This window comes from Ahaetulla prasina, chromosome 14 (genome assembly GCF_028640845.1).
Source record: "Ahaetulla prasina isolate Xishuangbanna chromosome 14, ASM2864084v1, whole genome shotgun sequence".
Lineage (NCBI taxonomy): Eukaryota > Metazoa > Chordata > Lepidosauria > Squamata > Colubridae > Ahaetulla > Ahaetulla prasina.
The window spans coordinates 6,179,557-6,197,831 of record NC_080552.1 but is presented as its reverse complement, the minus strand read 5'-3'; the positions used below and the strand labels follow the sequence as shown (position 1 = coordinate 6,197,831).

The following is an 18,275-nucleotide window of genomic DNA, read 5'->3' as shown; positions in this document are numbered from 1 at the left end:
ATTCATCATTGTCTCGAATGAGACCGATCACTTGTTGTGTCATCTGCAAACTTCAATAGTTTAACAGATGGATCGTTAGAGATGCAGTCATTGGTATACAGATAAGATTGACATGGCTAGTTTATATTATTATGGAAAAAGGAAAAGTTATAGGTTGATGTTAATGCTTCTTTTTTTTTATTGCAACAGAGGGAGTCAGAAGTCGACATTTCTCCTCACTTTTCTCTCCCCCTACCTGTACCCCCCCCCCACTGTGTCTTCCTATTTACTTTTGTATTTTACCTTATAACCTAATGTTAAACATGGAAATATATTTTCAAAACTAGCTCATCCAGCTGAATGAGCATGAACAGAATCAATGGAAAATATTCAGCATATTCAGGGCCATTTATCTCCTTTTGACGTTCTCCAAATCACAGAGGCCCTGGATGAGAAACTGCGGGTGGAAGATAACAGAATAATAAGATCATTAAAGAAAGATCCAATCACGAACCAAGGAAATTTCTGGGTGCTCCCATCACTGGAGGTTTTCAAGAAGAACCATTTGTGTCAGCTGCTTGCTTGTGGCTTTGCCGCTATGCAGTGACAGCCTGGCATGAACTGTGGGAAGGAAGGAAGGGCGGAAGGCTTGGGGAAACGAAAGTAAATGCTGCATTTCCTGAGGCGATGCCTCAAGGTTACCCAGCAGAAAGAAAGAAAGGGAGTTGGGTACCAAACTGTATTTGGATTGACCATTATGAAAACATCTTACTTGAAACTGATTGATGATATTGGGGTGGGCAATGAGAGAGAGTGAAGGGAGGGAAAAGTAGAACTTAGGGATTTTGGCACGCGATTCCGAGTTCTAGCTTTGCAATGCTGCAACACCCGTGTTCTCTAATAAAGCTATGCCTTTCAGGGTCGGGTTTCAAAACCCGTTGCTACCGGTTCACTCGTGGGCGCTCGCCTGTGCGCATGATGCTTCTGCGCATGCTCAGAAGCAGGTGGGCAGAGCCTTTTGCTGCCGCTACTAGTTCGTCCGATCTGGGGCGAACCGGTAGCAACCCACCACTGATGCCTTTCTCAATGAGCCAAGAATTGTTTTTACTTAGTGATACAAGCTGTGGGCAGGTCCGACAATTTAACAGATTAACAGAGTTGGAAGGGACCTTGTAGGTCATCTAGTCCAACCCCCCACCCAAGCAGGAGACCTTACACCATTTCTGACAGATGGCAGTCCAGTCTCTTCTGGAAAGCCTCCAGTGATGAAGTTCCCACAACTTCCGAAGGCAACTTCTGTTCCATTGGTTGATGGTTCTCGCTGTCAGAAAACTTCTCCTTATTTCCAGGTTGGATCTCTCCGTGTTCAGTTTCCATCCATGACTCCTTGTCTGGCCTTCAGGTGCTTTGGAAAATAGCTTGACCCCCTTCCTCCTCTCTGTAGCAGCCCCTCAAATATTGGAAGACTGCTATCATGTCTCCCCTGGTCCTTCTCTTCACTAGACTAGCCAGGCCCAGTCAACCGTTCTGCATATGTTTTAGTCTCCTGTTCCTCTGATCATCCTGGTTGCCCTTCTCTGCACTTCTAGAGTCTCAACATCTTTTTTATACTGTGGTGACGAAAACTGGATGCAGGACTCTAGATGTGGTCTGGTTTGGTTCATTTGTAGTTCAGGTTTTGGCCAAAGACAGAAACATTTCAGAAACATTTCAGTAACCAGCTGAAGCTTAGAAAATTGCAACCTGAGAGATATTTGGCCACAAATGCACCATTTACTGATTCGTTGGTTTTGCAAACCAGACTCTAGAGGCTTCCTGATGTGTTTTTTTAAGAGAAGAGTCCTGTTTTGCTGGTCTTCCGTGGTAAAATTATTGAGCAGGTTTCCAGGGAGGTAATTTTGCCTATTTCTCTTTCCAGGTCATTAGCTGGAAGTGAGAAGAGAAGTTCATTTTGTGACTGAAGAAAAATCCTATTGAATACAATGGCCCTGATGCTACTCAGTCGGCACGCAACATGGTCACTGCAACAGAGTTCCAGGATGTTCGCAGGAGGTGAGTGGGACGGGAAAAAAAGTTTAAATATCTATGTATATACAGTATTATACAATTTGTCCTCGACTTACAAGCCCAAAATTTCTGCTGTTAAGTGAGACAGTTATTGACTGTGTTTTGCCCCATTTTACGATCTTATGTTCTGACCTGGGCTTCCCCAGCAGCACGAAGCTGAGTCCTCGTCCCGATAAAACCCTTTTATTTAATTTACGGTGAATTCCTCTCCAGCAAAGTCTTTCCTCTCCCACAGTCTTTCAAGATAATTCAAAATTACCAACCTTTATCAGGCTTGGCCAGGCCGATACCTTTCAGACGCAGCAATACTTGGCAAGAATGCAGGAATGAACTGTCTCCTGCAAACTCCACTCCCCTTTCGCTCCTCTTTTATTCCCTCTGGGAGGAACCCTTCTTCGTTCACCTGTGGCCTTACTCCCAAGTCGACCCTTGTTCCTTAGCTGTTCCCTTCATCTGGCAACTCTGTGCATGCGAACACTGGGAACAGGCTCCAGCTGTTCATCTGCCTCACTAACGTCTGACTCCAAAGGAAGCTGATAACTGTCAGATGGCCCTGGCCCCATCTCTGCCTCCGACGCAGAGCCCTCATCAGAGCCTTCCCCAGACTCCAGGACTGGCCCATGTTCCTCCCCAGCCTCCTCACTGTCCGAATCTGCTGCCAGATCCGCTGGCTGCTGGCGGGCCACAACACCTTACGTGCCACAGTTGTTAAGTGAATCACTGCAGTTGTTAAGTTAGTAACACGGTCGTTAAGTGAATCTGGCTTCCCTATTGGCTGTGCTCATTGCAAAAGATTGCAAATGGGAATCACATGACCCCAGGACGCTGTAGCCGTCATAAACATGACTCAGTTGCTAGGCGCCTGAATTTTGATCATGTCACCGTGGGGATGCTGCAACGGTCATAAGTGTGAAAATTAGTCATAAGTCACATTTTCAGTGCCATCGTCACTTTAAGCAGTCACTAAAGGAATTGTTGTAAGTAAAGAATTACTTGTATATCCATATATCTATACCTATATCGATAAATGATAAAAAGGTAGATGCTTGGTTTTTATTCAAAAAAGGTTAAAATAGAAAACTCCAGAAACTGTCGTGTCCCACTCCTCCGCTGACAGCCGGGTCAGGGAAATCCGAATCAGGCGTGCCTCTGCAGCTCTGCCAAAGTTCTAGCAAAGTCCTCAGGGCAGGCAGGAGACCAGAAAGTGACTTCAGCAAGATATGTTCGACTTTGCCTGACTCAGAGAATGCCAGAAAGCAGATCCTTTATATAGGCCATGGGGTGTGGCTCCATGACTCAGCACTTATCCAGGCCTGCCCCTCCCTTCCTTCTGTTGTCTCCGCCTATCAAGTCTTCTGACGCGAGGGTCACTCCAGTCGGCAGCTGTTGGCAATTGACCTCCCTCAGGCTCACATGCTGTGGAGGAGGGGGAGGGGTCTAGTTGCTCCGTTTGCCTGGGCATGGAGCCAGAGTTGGGGGCTGGAGGTATTTCTTCCTCTTCAGCCTGTCTGGGCATGGAGCCAGGGCTGGGGCCGAGAGGCATACTAGGACATTCCTCCGTGTTCGGAAGCAGATAAGAAGACCCCGGCTGGGGTGAGATCGGACGAGACACAACAGAAACAAAACATTTTTACAAAAGTAAAATATGTCAGGGTAATGATGATTTAATAGCTGATCAGCTGCTGTAATGGTGTAACGATGATGCAGTGTTAGTAATGAGTCAGCAGGGTTATTTGACTCTTTACCACTTTAAGAGACTGTATTAGAAGAGAGGTTTGTTGGGGCCTTCTCTTTCTCCGTGTGTGCTTCCATGCTATAGTTGAAGATTGATTGCCAGACTTTGCGTGTATAGTACGTGTATAGGTATATATTCCTTGTATATAAACCACTATTTGAAAGACAAACCTGTTTACTGTATTTTGCTCCTGGGTTGTCTCAAAATAGTCACACTGTGCGCACTCTGACAAAATAAATTCAGACAAGATGTTTTAAAATGTGCATTAAAAAAAAAAGGACACAGAAACATATTCAATCGAAATAGAGCTGGAAAGGACCTTGGAGGTCTTCTAGTCCACCCCTCTGCTCAAGCAGGAGATCTATACCATTTCAGATAAGTGACTATCCAGTCTCTGGCTCAGGGACTAAGATGCTAAGCTTGTCGATCGAAAGGTTAGCAGTTCAGCAGTTCGAATCCCTAGTGCCGCGTAACGGGGTGAGCTCCCGTGACTTGTCCCAGCTTCTGCCAACCTAGCAGTTCGAGAGCACGTAAAAATGCAAGTAGAAAAATAGGGACCACCTTTGTTACTTTGGGAAAGTAACAGCGTTCCGTTCTCCTTTGGCATTGAGTCATGCCGGCCACGTGACCACGGAGACAACTTCGGACAGCGCTGGCTCTTCGGCTTTGAAACAGAGATGAGCACCACCCCCTAGAGTCGGAAATGACTAGCACATATGTGCAAGGGGAACCTTTAACTTTAATATATATATTACATATATACCTATATATATATCTTTTTAAAGTTTTCATAGCTTAGCACACTTATTTTCTCAACTGTACTGTGGGAAAGGCCTTGGGTTTTTTTTAAGAAGAAAGCTTAACATTGCACGAATGAAAGAATCAGATGATTATTTTTTTCTGTTTGATGACCCAAAGGTGCTTTCTGCAAAAGGCAATTGGACTTTGTTTTTGTTTTTTTCCTTGAAGAAGTTTCGCTTCTCATCCAAGAAGCTTCTTCAGCTCCAAAGAAGAGAGCATCAGAGGTTGATTTAGACCTGTATAATAACGGAGTTATTATAGAGCAGGGGTCTCCAACCTTGGCAACTTGAAGACTTGTGGACTTCAACTCCCAGAATCCCTCAGCCAGCAAAACTGGCTGAGGAATTCTGGGAGTTGAAGTCCACAAGTCTTCAAGTTGCCAAGGTTGGAGACCCCTGTTACAGGCTAGTGTTTCTCAACCTTAGCAACTTTGAAATGTGTGAACTTCAACAAACGCTGGCTAGGGAATTCTAGGAGTTGAAGTTCACACATCTTAAAGCTTGAGAAACCCTGCCTTAGACTCTAAATCACAGTAGGACACCTGGCCCCATTCAGCCAGACTTCTGCTCTCTGAATATATGAGTAGCTATTTTGGCAGATGGTTGAGGTCAACATGAAATAAAAACCCTTTGATGTTGCAATCCGTGGGCCATCAAGAGAAAATAGCACATGTGGTCCTAAAAAGAGTCTAGCAGTAGCTATAAATACGGGGGTCAATGGAACACCTCCTATGCCAGCGGTTCTCAACCTGGGGGTCGAATGACAATTTGCCAGGGGTCGCCTAAGACCATCAGAAATATGGGAAGTATACTTGCGAGTCGAAGAATCGCGCTCCCATGGTTGACCCCACAAGCCAGCTGCAGGCTCTTCAAATCGCTAGCCGAATTCGGCTTCAGGCGCGATGAATTAAAAAAGAGAGAAATCTTTGCTCTGATGTCTCCCTCTCAAGCCAGCTGCAATCCCTCCCAATCGCTAGCCTAATCTGGCTTCAGGCACGATAAACTTAATAGGGGAGGAGTCTCCGCTTAAATGCCTCCGTCCTCAAGGCAATCACAAGCAGTTCAGATCGCTAGCCAATACGGCTTCAGGCGCGATAAATTCAAAATGAAAATAACTTTACGGTTGGGGTCGCCACATCGTGGGGAATTGTATTAAAGGGGTCGCAGCACTATAAAGGTTGAGAACCACTGCCCTATGCCTTCAAATCCCCAGAACAAAATGAAAATAAATCAACATAATTTGTTTTTGTACCACTCAAGGTAGCCCTGGACAAAAATTTTCCGTAAGAACAGTTAGTTGACACAATCGGCAATGAAACCATCTGGCATCAGCATGATTCAAATTCAGGAATAAATTTAACTATATTATGCACCAATAACATTTTGGGAGTTTCCAAGTGAGATAAATAAAAAAACCCCAAAATAACAGATTTGGGTAAGACCTTGGAGTCCAGCCCTCTGCTCAGGCAGGAGGTCCTATACCATTCCAGACAAATGGCTGTCCAGTCTCTTATTAAAAGCCTCCAGTGATGGAGCCACCACGACTTCTGAAGGCAACCTATTCCACTAGATAATTGTTCTCACTGTTAGGAAATTTCTCCTTAATTCCAGGTTGCTTCTCTCCTGGATTAGTTTTCATCCATTGCTTCTTGTCTTGCCTTCTGATGCATTGGGAAGATTGCCTGTTTGTCTGTCTGTCTGTCTGTCTGTCTGCCTGCCTATCTATCTATCTATCTATCTATCTATCTATCTATCTATCTATCTATCTATCTATCTATTATTTATTTATTTTATTAGATTTATAGACCGCCCTTCTCCCGAAGGACTCAGGGCGGTGTACAGCCAAGGTAAAAAGAAACAATGTACAATTAAAAGTAAATTAAAAAACTTATTATACAGTGTGGCCGAAAATTAAAATGGTTAGAAATCTAAAAACCCCAATCTATCTATCTATCCATCCATCCATCCATCCATCCATCCATCCATCCATCCATCCATCTAATCTATGTATCTAATCTATCTGTCTATCTATCATCTGTCTGTCTGTCTACCTATCTAATCTATCTAATCTATCATTTGTTTATGATCTATCTGTCTGTCTGTCTGTCTGTCTGTCTGCCTGCCTACCTACCTTCAGTTTCTATAGCTGCCCATCTCAATCAACGACTCTGGGCTGCTTAAAATTTAAGAAATTGTAGATTATGAAATATACCTTCTGTACATCCTCTTTCTCCCTCTTTTAGGGGCGTTCGGCCAAGCTTTCTGAGCGCTGTTCTGGTCATTTTAACAGAAGCTACAGAAGACGTAACAGTCATGGCGTTATTTCCAAACACGTTTAGGTGACTCCCCAAAACGGTCGTCTCGAAGCATGACTTTGCCTGCCCCAGATGCTTCGCGTTTCAGAATCCTTCAAGGAGAGACCCAAACTCAATTTCCTCTTCCCCTTGGCTGCCAGCCTTCATTGCACATCTGAATGATTTGATAGCTTCTGACGGGGGGGTGGGGGGTGGGCAAAGAATTTGTGCAGCATTATGTAAGCAGCCCCGCTTCAGTTCCTATGGGACGGTTATGGTTCATTGCACAGTTTAGATAATCATTATGATTATTTTGGTGTGAGGATGCCCATTCTAGGAAAAGCATTACTCTGAGTGGGCTCTCCAGCCTCCTGCAACTTCTTTGCCCCCAGTCACATCTGACATTATCCTGGAAGCATTTTATAAATATAGCTCATTTTCCCAGGCTGCGTGTTAAGAGCTGTTTACTTGCTGACCGGTGGTTGCTCTTCTAGCTGTTCAAATGACCCCAGCACATTTGGCTGATGGATGATGCAATTTCCTGGAAAAGTCCACAAATTTTCTCCTGTTCCTTATTTTCCTGGGGGGTGGGGCAAAGGGGGCATTTGGTCATCGTCTTCTTTTACTTTAAGGGCATTCAATTTGATCGCCATAAAATGTATCCAAAAAAATGGTGTACGTAATATAAAAACAACCTTACCTATAGGTCAGATATCGGCAACCTTAAACACTCAAAGAGCCACAAAGATCCTAACCGGAAGCCTTCCCCCCCGCCCCCCCCCCCAGTTCAATTCTGGAGTCAGCCGGAAGTCCGGTTCCACCCACCATAGTGTCTCCTCCTAGCGCGACATCCTTTTCTCTACTTTATTCTAAATCAAAGCCCTGTCAATTGTGGAACTGACTGGTGACAGGGAGCCGCAGCAGAGGGATGAAAGAGCCACATGCGGCTCCAGAGCCGCAGGTTGCCGACCCCTGCTATAGGTAGTCGACTTACGACCACAATTGAGCCCAAGCTTTCTGTTGCTAAGTGAAACATTTGTTAAGTGAGTTTTGCCCCATTTTACGACCGTTGCTAAGTGAATCGCTGCAATTGTTAAGTTGGTAATACTTGTTTGTGATCACATGACCGACAGGATACTGCAACTGTCATAAATATGAGTTCCGTGCCAAAGCATCCAAATTTTGATCATGTGACCATGGGGATGCTGCAATGGTCATGTATGAAAAGTGGTCATAAATCACTTTTTCAGTGCTCCTTGTAACTTTGAACGGTCACTAAACAAAGTGTTATAAGTCGAGGACTGCCTGTATATGTAAATATAATATTTACACATCATTGTAGAGAATAGGAGGGACATGGTGGCTTAGGGGCTAGGACATTGAGCTTGTCGATGGAAAGGTTGGCAGCTCGGCACTTCGAATCCCTAGTGCTGCCATGTAACGGAGTGAGCTCCCATTACTTGTCCCAGCTTCTGCCAACCTAGCAGTTTCGAAAGCACATAAAAATGCAAGTAGAAAAAATAGGGTGTTGTGTCCCACCCCCACTCCGACGAACGAGTCAAGGAAGTCCGTAACAAACTTGGCAACGAAGCCTATGCAGCTTGCCAAGTTCCTTCGAGGCTTCTCAAGGCAGGCAGGAGTCCAAGTTGTGACTTCAGCGATAGGGTCCAATATCAGCAAACTAGATAAGACTTTGCTTGACTCAAGGTTGGAATGCCAAAAGCAGGTCCTTTATATAGGCTGTGCAGTGTGGCTCCATGACTCGGCATTTATCCAGGCCTGCCCCACCCTTCCTTCTGCTGGCGTCGCCTCTCGGATCTCCGGAAGCGAGGGTCCTCCTAATCTGAATTGTCTTCAGCTGGATCTGCTGTCAGCGTCTGGGAAAGGGAGGGGTCAGAGGGAGTAGGCCCGGGTAATTCCACCACCTGGCTGGCTTCCTGCTCTGAAGGCTGAGCCAAAGAAACACACGCTGTATGAGTGAGGTTTATTGGGCTTCTCCTTTCACTCCTTGAATCCTCTCTGGGCATGGGGCCAGGACCGGGGGCTGGAGTCATGACAGGCCGTTCATCTTCATTATCAGACTTGGAGTCTGATAAAAGGCCCGGTTGGAGATGGGAGGGGCCCGGCTGAGGAGAGGAGGGAGGACGAGTCACAACATAGGGACCACCTTTGGTGGGAAGGTAACAGCGTTCCATGCGCCTTTGGCGTTGAGTCATGCCGGCCACATGGCCACAGAGACGTCTTCGGACAGCGCTGGCTCTTCGGCTTTGAAATGGAGATGAGCACTGCCCCCTAGAGTCGGCAATGACTAGCACGTATGTGTTGTGGCTCCAGCCCCCCCACCCCGGGCCTGGCCCCCTGCCAGAAAGTGACTCGGAGAGTGAGGGGGAAGGGCCGTTGGGGCTCTCCTCCGCAGGGCCGGCTTCTCTGGCTCAGCTCCAGGAGCCAGAGGCAGGTCAGGTGGAGGAGGTGATGAGGCCTCTGTCTCCTGTATCTTCCCCTGCCCAGGCAACGCTTCCAGACCCAGCTGTGGACAATCAGTCCTGGTTAGATCCCAGGTTTCGTAGGCAAGAGAGACGGGAACAACAAAAGAAGGGGTGGGGCAGGCCTAGAGAGTGCTGAGTCACGGAGCCACACCCCACAGGGTATAAAAGCAGGAGGGGCTGCTCTACTATTTCGTGACGGACAAAACAAACTGACTGGAGAAAACTTGAGCTGAACTATTTGACTGAGCATTTGGCCTGGATTGCTGTTTGTTCTTGACTTCCTGGTTGCTCCGGTAACGAGCTTCTGTGACGCCGGCATCAGGAAGATAAAGAAAACCTTGGCCAGACGTTCGCTGGTCTGCTGCCAGAGCTGATAGCTGCTGTGGACTAAATTGCTGGCTAATTGAGTCAGTTCATGTGTCTCCCGGACTGAGGTGGGGGGGACAGAACAGTATGTGTGAGGGGAACCTTTACCTTTATATATAATTAAATTATATTATCCTTTGTTCAAGAACTTTGAGTGGCACCATAGAATGTCTTCTTTGATCTCACTATAAGGCTAATGCTGAGACATCTAATTCAAACCCCACCAGTGTGCTTCATTCATCTTCATTTAATGACCCCATAATCCCTTGTGGGGTGGAGTCTGGGCAACTGAATAGAGCTAGCAGAGTGTTTTACTGGCCAGATGCCTTTCCTGTCACCAATGTAGATTTTTGTTCAGCAGATATATTCTCAGTGTGCCCAGAGAGAGAGAAATATCTGCCTCTACCTAGGATCGAACTCACAGCCTCCTGATTGTGAGGTGAGAGCTCCGCCTCTAGGCCACCGCATCGTTCTACCAGTGTGCTTCATTGATAAACACATAAAAATATTCCTTGGAGGCAAAGGACCTCACTTTTTTTCCTTTTTGGGGGTAGGGTTGGTTATAAATTGAGCTGTGACCACTCCTTGTTCCCCAAATAATTGCAATGTTTGCAAATATCTCGTTCCAATTTACGGTGTTCAATGCCGACAGAGAAAACAGTTAGTGTTTACAGGCTTTAATCCAAGATGAATTAATTGAAGTGGCACTGATTGATCAAAGGGGGAAACTCTTGTTGCAGTGCCAGTCTTGTTCACCACTATTTTACTTTGGGAACAAAATGGATTTGAGGACTTCCTGCGAGCGCCATGGCAAGCTTACATCCTGCTGGCTAGCAGAACAGTGTTTGTGAGGAGTTTGTATTGGAATTCACGGTTGGAATGTATTTCTATGCAACAACTACAATGGTATTCAGCAAGCAGATGGCAGTATTTACAAGTTTGGTTCTATGGTATATACTCAATGATCTTGTTGTGGTCCTCCAGCAGCCTGCGGAGCTGGCAACGAAGTCGGACAGCAATGTGGCTGAGGTGGGGCCAGGGCCATCGGAGAGTGAGGTGCGGACTCCAGAGCCTCCAGAGACTGGTAGTAGTGAGGCAGAAGAACAGGAGGAGCCTGTTCCTAATGCACGCATGAGAAGAGCTGCCAGAAGGCAAGAGCAGTTCAAGCAAAGAGGACGGCTCAGGAGTAGGGCCAAGAGATGATTGGCTCCTCCCATAAGGCTTAAAACAGACCAGCAACAACGTTTGGGCTTTGCCGGAAAACAACATTGGTAGCTTCGTCTTCTTGTATTTATTTTGTATGGGTGTCTTCTGAACTTTTGCCAAGAAAGGCCTTTGGCAGTTTGCCTAATTGGACCAAGGTTTGCGAAAGGACTGAGGAATTTGTGTTGGGAGGAATTTGCTTTAATTTAGTTGAACTACGCTGGAAATGAAGTAATTCTCAGCTGTTCGAATAAAGTTTGTTTGTTTTTTCACTGACTTGAGTTTCCTACTACCTATTTGGGCCTGGGTCACAACAGATCTTTTGTTCTAAGTAGAGTTTGCTGTTACAGTTTTAAATAATTGAGCAGTAAAGCACATGGTGACTGTACTCTTTGCTTGCTTTGTGGTGCTGTATATATATAAACAGAATTGCTAACAGTTTGTAATTGGATGCTGGATCTGGAGAGTTTGTTGTGATTGTCCATGTGACTCTGGACACCTGCTCCTCATGAGTAGACCACAGAAATCGTCATTTGGCAGTGAGCTTAGGAGTGGGATGACTGGGAATTGGGATTTCATCAAGTTTGCACTTCCAAAGCATCCTTTTATAGATTTTAAGCTCAACCATGGCTCATTTCTTAAACACTTTTTTATAATTTTTTTATGGTGGCATTTTGGCAAGATTAAAACTCTTTTGACTAGTGACAGTCTTATTGTATTAATCAGGTGGATCTCCTTAGAGGATGATGTGATGAATTTGACCTTACAAGTTTTGAAAATGTATGATTTTTTGGGGGGGAACTGAAACAAATAGGTGCTCGATATATATATATATGGACTTTATATATGGAAAATTAATGGACTAAGGGACCAGCAAGATTTAAAATTACATCTTTGACTTAATTAGAAGAAATTTTCTGATGGGAAAATGGCAATTGTTTTGATACTTTTACGATAAAAAGACCTTGGATGAAGAAGAAGGATAAAGTAAGTGCAGCAGAAATTTATAATATAAGTTTTTGAATATACCAATATATTTTTTTTACCACACTTCTTGGTAGGATGAAATAACCTCTTGACAAGATGGACACACCATGTTGCAATGAAGTTATAAAGCAAGAACAAGGGGCAAATGCATGTTTAGGAAATCACTCTGAAATGTAACACAAATGGAACTTATGGATGATTTGAGAAGTTGTACAGATACTGAACCAAGAAACTGTTTTTTTCTTTTGAAGGTTTCGAAGGACTTTATTAGAAGTCACAAGTCACAAACTTACTGGATTTAAATAAATCTCATAAAGCTTTGAAAGATCATTACCTTGAAACAGATGCACAGAAAATTAGTTTTGGGAGTCTATTTGGTCTATTAAAGAATATGTTTAAAACTCAGGGAAGGAATACAAGGTTGGCTTATTTGATTAAGACTAAGCAAAGAAAATAGTTCTCTCTGGTTGCCCTTACCATACTTTTGCTAACAAAAATGATTGATAAAACATTTGGATGTTTTGTTTTAGTCTTGTTTTAAAGTGTATATTGTGGATTTTTATTTGGCTGTACACCGCCCTGAGTCCTTCGGGAGAAGGGCGGTATAAAAATCGAATAAAATAAATAATAAATAAATAAATAAATAAGTGTAGCAGAAATTTATAATATAAGTTTTTGAATATACCCATTTTTTTTTTAACCACACTTCTTGGTAGGATGAAATAACCTCTTGACAAGACGGACACACCATGTTGCAATGAAGTTATAAAGCAAGAACAAGGGGCAAATGCATGTTTAGGAAATCACTCTGAAATGTAACACAAATGGAACTTATGGATGATTTGAGAAGTTGTACAGATACTGAACCAAGAAACTGTTTTTTTCTTTTGAAGGTTTCGAAGGACTTTATTAGAAGTCACAAGTCACAAACTTACTGGATTTAAATAAATCTCATAAAGCTTTGAAATATCATTACCTTGAAACAGATGCACAGAAAATTAGTTTTGGGAGTCTATTTGGGAGGATTAAAGAATATGTTTAAAACTCAGGGAAGGAATACAAGGTTGGCTTATTTGATTAAGACTAAGCAAAAGCAAAGTTCTCTCTGGTTGCCCTTACCATACTTTTGCTAACAAAAATGATTGATAAAACATTTGGATGGGTTTTTTTTTTAGTCAAGAGATAAGCTATGCGGAGAAGAGAGTCTATGTTGTATTTAGAAAGGGTGATAAAGTATTAAAATGGTTTATACTTTCTGAGATGAAGGGAAAAATCAGTTCTTTTTTATTTTTCTCTTTTTTCTCTTTTGTATTTTTCTCTTTAGATTTTTGTAGCCTGTATTAGCTTTTATTTTCATGTATAATTCTTAATACAATTATCTGGAAAAAAGGGAACAAATTGGGTTTCAATCAGGAGCATTTAAGGACAGCTAGTGTGAGGGGATTTGTTAATATCCTAAGTTACACCATTCATCAAATATATATCTTGCAGTGTTACACTCTCCAGGTACATACCGAAGTCCCTTCTTGGATGTACTTTCTAGAGTCACTTTTTAAATTCTTTTTCGCTTGTTTGTTTGTTTGCAGGGCTCCGAGGAATCAGCCAAGTGGCAGCTAAAATTGACATGGAATTTGACTATGATGGGCCACTGATGAAGACCGAAGTCCCTGGACCGAGATCCAGGGTAAGTCAAGATGAGGATGTCTATCTATACTCATCTACTCCACTATCGATATCTCCAAATACACACACACACACACACACACACACACACACACACATATATGGGTTTTTTTTTCCTATCGAAGCAACCTGGTCTATCCAAATATGGGAGGGAGTATACTGCTTCCCTTTTGCCTTTCAGCCCCGATCCAAGAGCCCTCCAGGCAGTCGCTTTCACGACTAACTATTTCGTGTTAATTGTAGCAGTATGCTCCCTCCCATATTTGGGTAGACCAGGTTGCTTCGACAGGAAAAAACACCCACTTGATCTTTCCCCTGGTGCAGCTGACAAAGGAGAACCTGTGGCTTAGTGGTTAATACTTCTGCCTAATATGCAAGCAAGCCCAGGTTCGAATCCCAGAAGGGTATGGCTAGCTGATGAGAGCTAAATAGCTTGAAATAGATCTATACTAGTCTATCTATCTATCTATATATATATATATATTTGTTTTCTGAGGTTTTCGCGGGTGTTTGTATGTTTTCTGCCACGTAAAATTGGAAGTGTCTTGGCGACATTTCGACGAAGTCTCATTCGTCATTTTCAGCCTTCAGCTTCGTGCTTCTGGGAGCAATGTGTGATTGCAGCTGTTTCTTCCTTTTTAACTGCTAGTGGGGGTTTGAACTGATTGGGTGGGAGCTTGGCTGTGCTCTGATTGGATGGGGTTTTTTTTGTGCTCTGATTGGCTGGGGGTGTGTCCTGTTTGGGTGGGGGCTTGGTTGTGCTCAGATTAGTCTGAGTTGCAGGGGGATTTGAGCTGGTGAGCTGCATTGCTGTTGTTTGGCTTCGTGTTTGTGGTCGTGCTACATCTTCATAGTGGTGTCTGTCTGCTGCATGTATGGATATAAAAGGCACCACAGACAGAATCAGCAAGATCCTCCACAAACACATCAAGACAGCATTCTGCACAAACCGAAAAATATCCACCATCCTAAGAAACCCCAAAGACAAAATTGAGTTAGAAAATCAAGGAGTATATGAAATCCCATGCACCGCCTGCCCCACCACATACATTGGACAAACCAACAGAAGAATAAGTGCACGCATTGAAGAACACAAGAACTCAGTCAAAAAAGAGGAACCAACTTCTTCCCTGGTCCAACACCTTAAAGCCACAGGACACGATATTGACTTTAAAAAGACCAGAACTATCGCCAAAACTGAACACTTTAACAACAGAATAATCAGAGAAGCCATTGAGATAGAAAAACGCCCACACAGCATGAACAAATGAGATGATACCTCCTGCCTACCAGCCATTTGGAAACCCGCCCTTATTGACAAACAAGTCCCTAACATGAGGAATGACACCAGACCCACACTCACGAGGTCCACACAGGATGTCACCACCACACATCCACCCAGAAAGCAGACCCAAACCCACACTGATCAGGAAGCACGACCAAGGACCAGAAGCCAGACCGCAGCTGCAACATTAACCATTTCAAACCCCTCCAATCCATACATGCAGCAGACAGACACCCACTATGAAGATGTAGCACGACCACAAACACGAAGCCAAACAGCAGCAGTGCAGCTCACCAGCTCAAATCCCCCTGCAACTCAGACTAATCTGAGCACAACCAAGCCCCCACCCAAACAGGACACACCCCCAGCCAATCAGAGCACAAAAAAAACCCCATCCAATCAGAGCACAGCCAAGCTCCCACCCAATCAGTTCAAACCCCCACTAGCAGTTAAATAGGAAGAAACAGCTGCAATCACACATTGCTCCCAGAAGCACGAAGCTGAAGCCTGAAGATGACGAATGAGACTTCGTCGAAATATATGTATGTATATATATGTAGGTCTTTGGTTATTCGGGTTTTCTCCCGCGTAAAATTGGAAGTGTCTTGGCGCCCCACCTCCTGCACATTCCAAAAATCAGCTGGCTGCAGGAGGCACATGCATGCATGCGTGGTGAAGCTGAGCTGGGCAACGGCTCACATGCCCGCAGAGAGAGTTCTGCATACCATCTGTGGCATGCATGCCATAGGTTCACCATCACAGCTACACCAAATTATTTAGGGAAATCCATCTGCTTCTTTCAAGCCTTTCCTTGCCCTTTGGACTTAACCATTGGTCCAAACCGGCTCTCTGGTTAAATCGTGACATTTAAATACCCTTTGTACTTCCTAGGATTGAACAAAGTAAAATAAAAAAATAGAAACCAAAAAGGTTGAATAGGTTGTGCAGGAACGTTTCATCTCCTGATTTTTCCATTAGTCAATCTGTATAATAGTATTCTTTCTTCTTCTTTCAGGAACTAATGAAACAGTTGAATGGAATTCAGGTAATTTCTCCAGATTCCACTTGAAAAACATCCCAGGTCTTCTACCCTTCAAATACTGGCTGCCGAGTCACAAAATTGTATGAATTGCAGGCTGCTAAGCGACATACTATAGGGACGCGGTGGCTCAGTGGCTAAGATGCTGAGCTTATCGATCGAAAGGTCGGCAGTTCAGCGGTTCGAATCCCTAGTGCTGCCGTGCAACGGTGAGCTCCCGTGACTTGTCCCAGCTTCTGCCAACCTAGCAGTTCGAAAGCATGTAAAAAATGCAAGTAGAAAAATAGGGACCACCTTTGGTGGGAAGGTCATAGCATTCCGTGTGCCTTTGGCATTGAGTCATGCCGGCCACATGACCATGGAGATATCTTCGGACAGCGCTGGCTCTTCGGCTTTGAAACGGAGATGAGCATCGTTCCCTAGAGTCAGCTGGGGTGAAATTAAATAAATAAATACATTAAAAAATTAATAAATAATCCTGCAAAAATTCTCCAATGCATCCTGATGGGAAGGGCACTTGGGCATAGATTTGGAATATTGGCCACCGTTCTAGTCCAAGTGCCCCTCCTCCTTGGTCACATGGCCCAGAAAATGGATGAATGCAGCCTTCCCTTGTTTCCCAGTGCGCCCCAACACACACAAATGCAAGACAAAGGACAGGGGACAGAAACACACATGCCAAGTGTATTCCTTGGCTCAGCGACTGCAGTGAAAAATGGAATGGATGGTCTTGCATGAATTGCTAATTGCATTTAGCTTCAGCTAGCGTCTTCTATAAAATGGACACGCTACTGCATTCCTGATCTTTTCAAATTCATTTCCTTTAAAAATTCTGCAAATGGGGCTCGCATAACAATAAGTCGATCCTAGAATCCCCTTAACTTTACTATATAGTTTTTCACTATAATAAAATATACAAAAACAAACAAAAACAAAGATAGAAACTAAGCAATTAAAAAACCAAGAGAACTTGGGGGGAAAAAAGAAAAGCAGAAACATACAACTGTAGTTGTCCTCTTAAAGTTTTCCCCAGACTTCTTGTTAGTTGCTAAATCATGTCCGACCCATCGCAACCCCATGGACAACATTCCTCCAGGCCTTCCTGTTCTCTACCATCCTCTGGAGTCCATTTAAGCTCACTTCGACTGCTTCAGTGACTCCATTCCCCAGACTATTTCTTCCTTTTTAATCCCCAAATGCCCAAACCATCAGAATTCCCTTGTCTTTCCAAGACAAGAATGTCTATAGAAAAAACGCTTTGCAGAAATGGGAAACCCATCCAGAGTTTCCTATTTTCCAGCCTAAATCATGGCTTATTTTTCTTGATTCTCAACTTCGGCATTGCGCCAGGAAATCTCAGCTTGTTTCATCCGTTTCCCTCAGAATGCCGAGGCAGTCCACTTTTTCTGCAACTACGAAGAAAGCCGAGGAAATTATCTGGTGGATGTTGATGGAAACCGGATGTTGGATCTCTACTCTCAGATTTCATCCATCCCGATTGGTAAGAATTTTTTTGGAATCTTTGCAAGGTTTCGGATTTCAGTTGCAGCAATGGTAGTGTTGTGGTCTGCCAGCAACCTGCGGAGCTGGCAATGGAGTCAGACAGCGATGAGGCTGAGGAAGAACTTGGGCCAGTCCTGGAGGCTGGGGAAGGCCTGGATGAGGGCTCTGTGTCGGAGGCAGAGGTGGGGCCAGGGCCATCCGGGAGTGAGGTGCGGACTCCAGAGCCTCCAGAGGCTGACAGTAGTGAGGCAGAGGAACAGGAGGAGCCTGTTCCTAATGCATGCATGTGAAGAGCTGCCAGAAGGCAAGAGCAGCTCAAGCAAAAAGGATGACTCGGGAGTAGGGTCAGGAGATGATTGGCCCCTCCCATAAGGCTTAAAAGACCAGCGATGGCGTTTGGACTCTGCCAGAAAACAACATTGATAGCTTTGTCTTGTTCCATTTGTTTTGTATCGGTGTCTTCTGAACGTTTGCCAAGAAAGGCCTTTGGCAGTTTGCCTACTTGGACCAAGGTTGGTGATAGGATTTAGGAATTGAATTGGGAGTAATTTGCTTTAATTTAGTTGAACTACGCTGAGAATGAAGTAATTCTCAGCTGTTCTAATTAGGTTTGTTTGTTTTTACACTGACTGAGTTTCCTGCTACCTACTTGGGTCTGGGTCACAACAGGTGGGCAACCATAAGCCTGAAAACTCTCCTTTTTGGGATCAAGAGCCACACCAAAGATTCGTGTGTCAAATAGGGAGTGCAGGCAGGAAAAGGGTACAGGTAGTCCTTGACATTCGTTTAGTGACCGTTCAAAATTAACAACGGCACTGAAAGAGTCACCAGGTGTGGAAAGCCTTGTT

The 18,275-nt window shown here is 44.2% G+C and overlaps 1 protein-coding gene across 2 annotated transcripts in view; it reads left to right on the top strand.

The window, feature by feature from the left end:
- The window catches only part of ABAT (4-aminobutyrate aminotransferase), an 82,211-nt gene that overhangs the window by 31,314 nt on the left and 32,622 nt on the right, over positions 1 to 18,275 (top strand). For both annotated transcript variants that reach the window (XM_058157293.1, XM_058157292.1), the window contains exons 2-5: positions 1,898 to 2,031; positions 13,504 to 13,601; positions 15,901 to 15,930; positions 17,308 to 17,425. In XM_058157293.1, coding sequence (XP_058013276.1) covers positions 1,962 to 2,031; positions 13,504 to 13,601; positions 15,901 to 15,930; positions 17,308 to 17,425 — 316 coding nt within the window. In that variant the 5' untranslated portion in view covers positions 1,898 to 1,961. The remainder of the gene's footprint in view (positions 1 to 1,897; positions 2,032 to 13,503; positions 13,602 to 15,900; positions 15,931 to 17,307; positions 17,426 to 18,275) is intronic.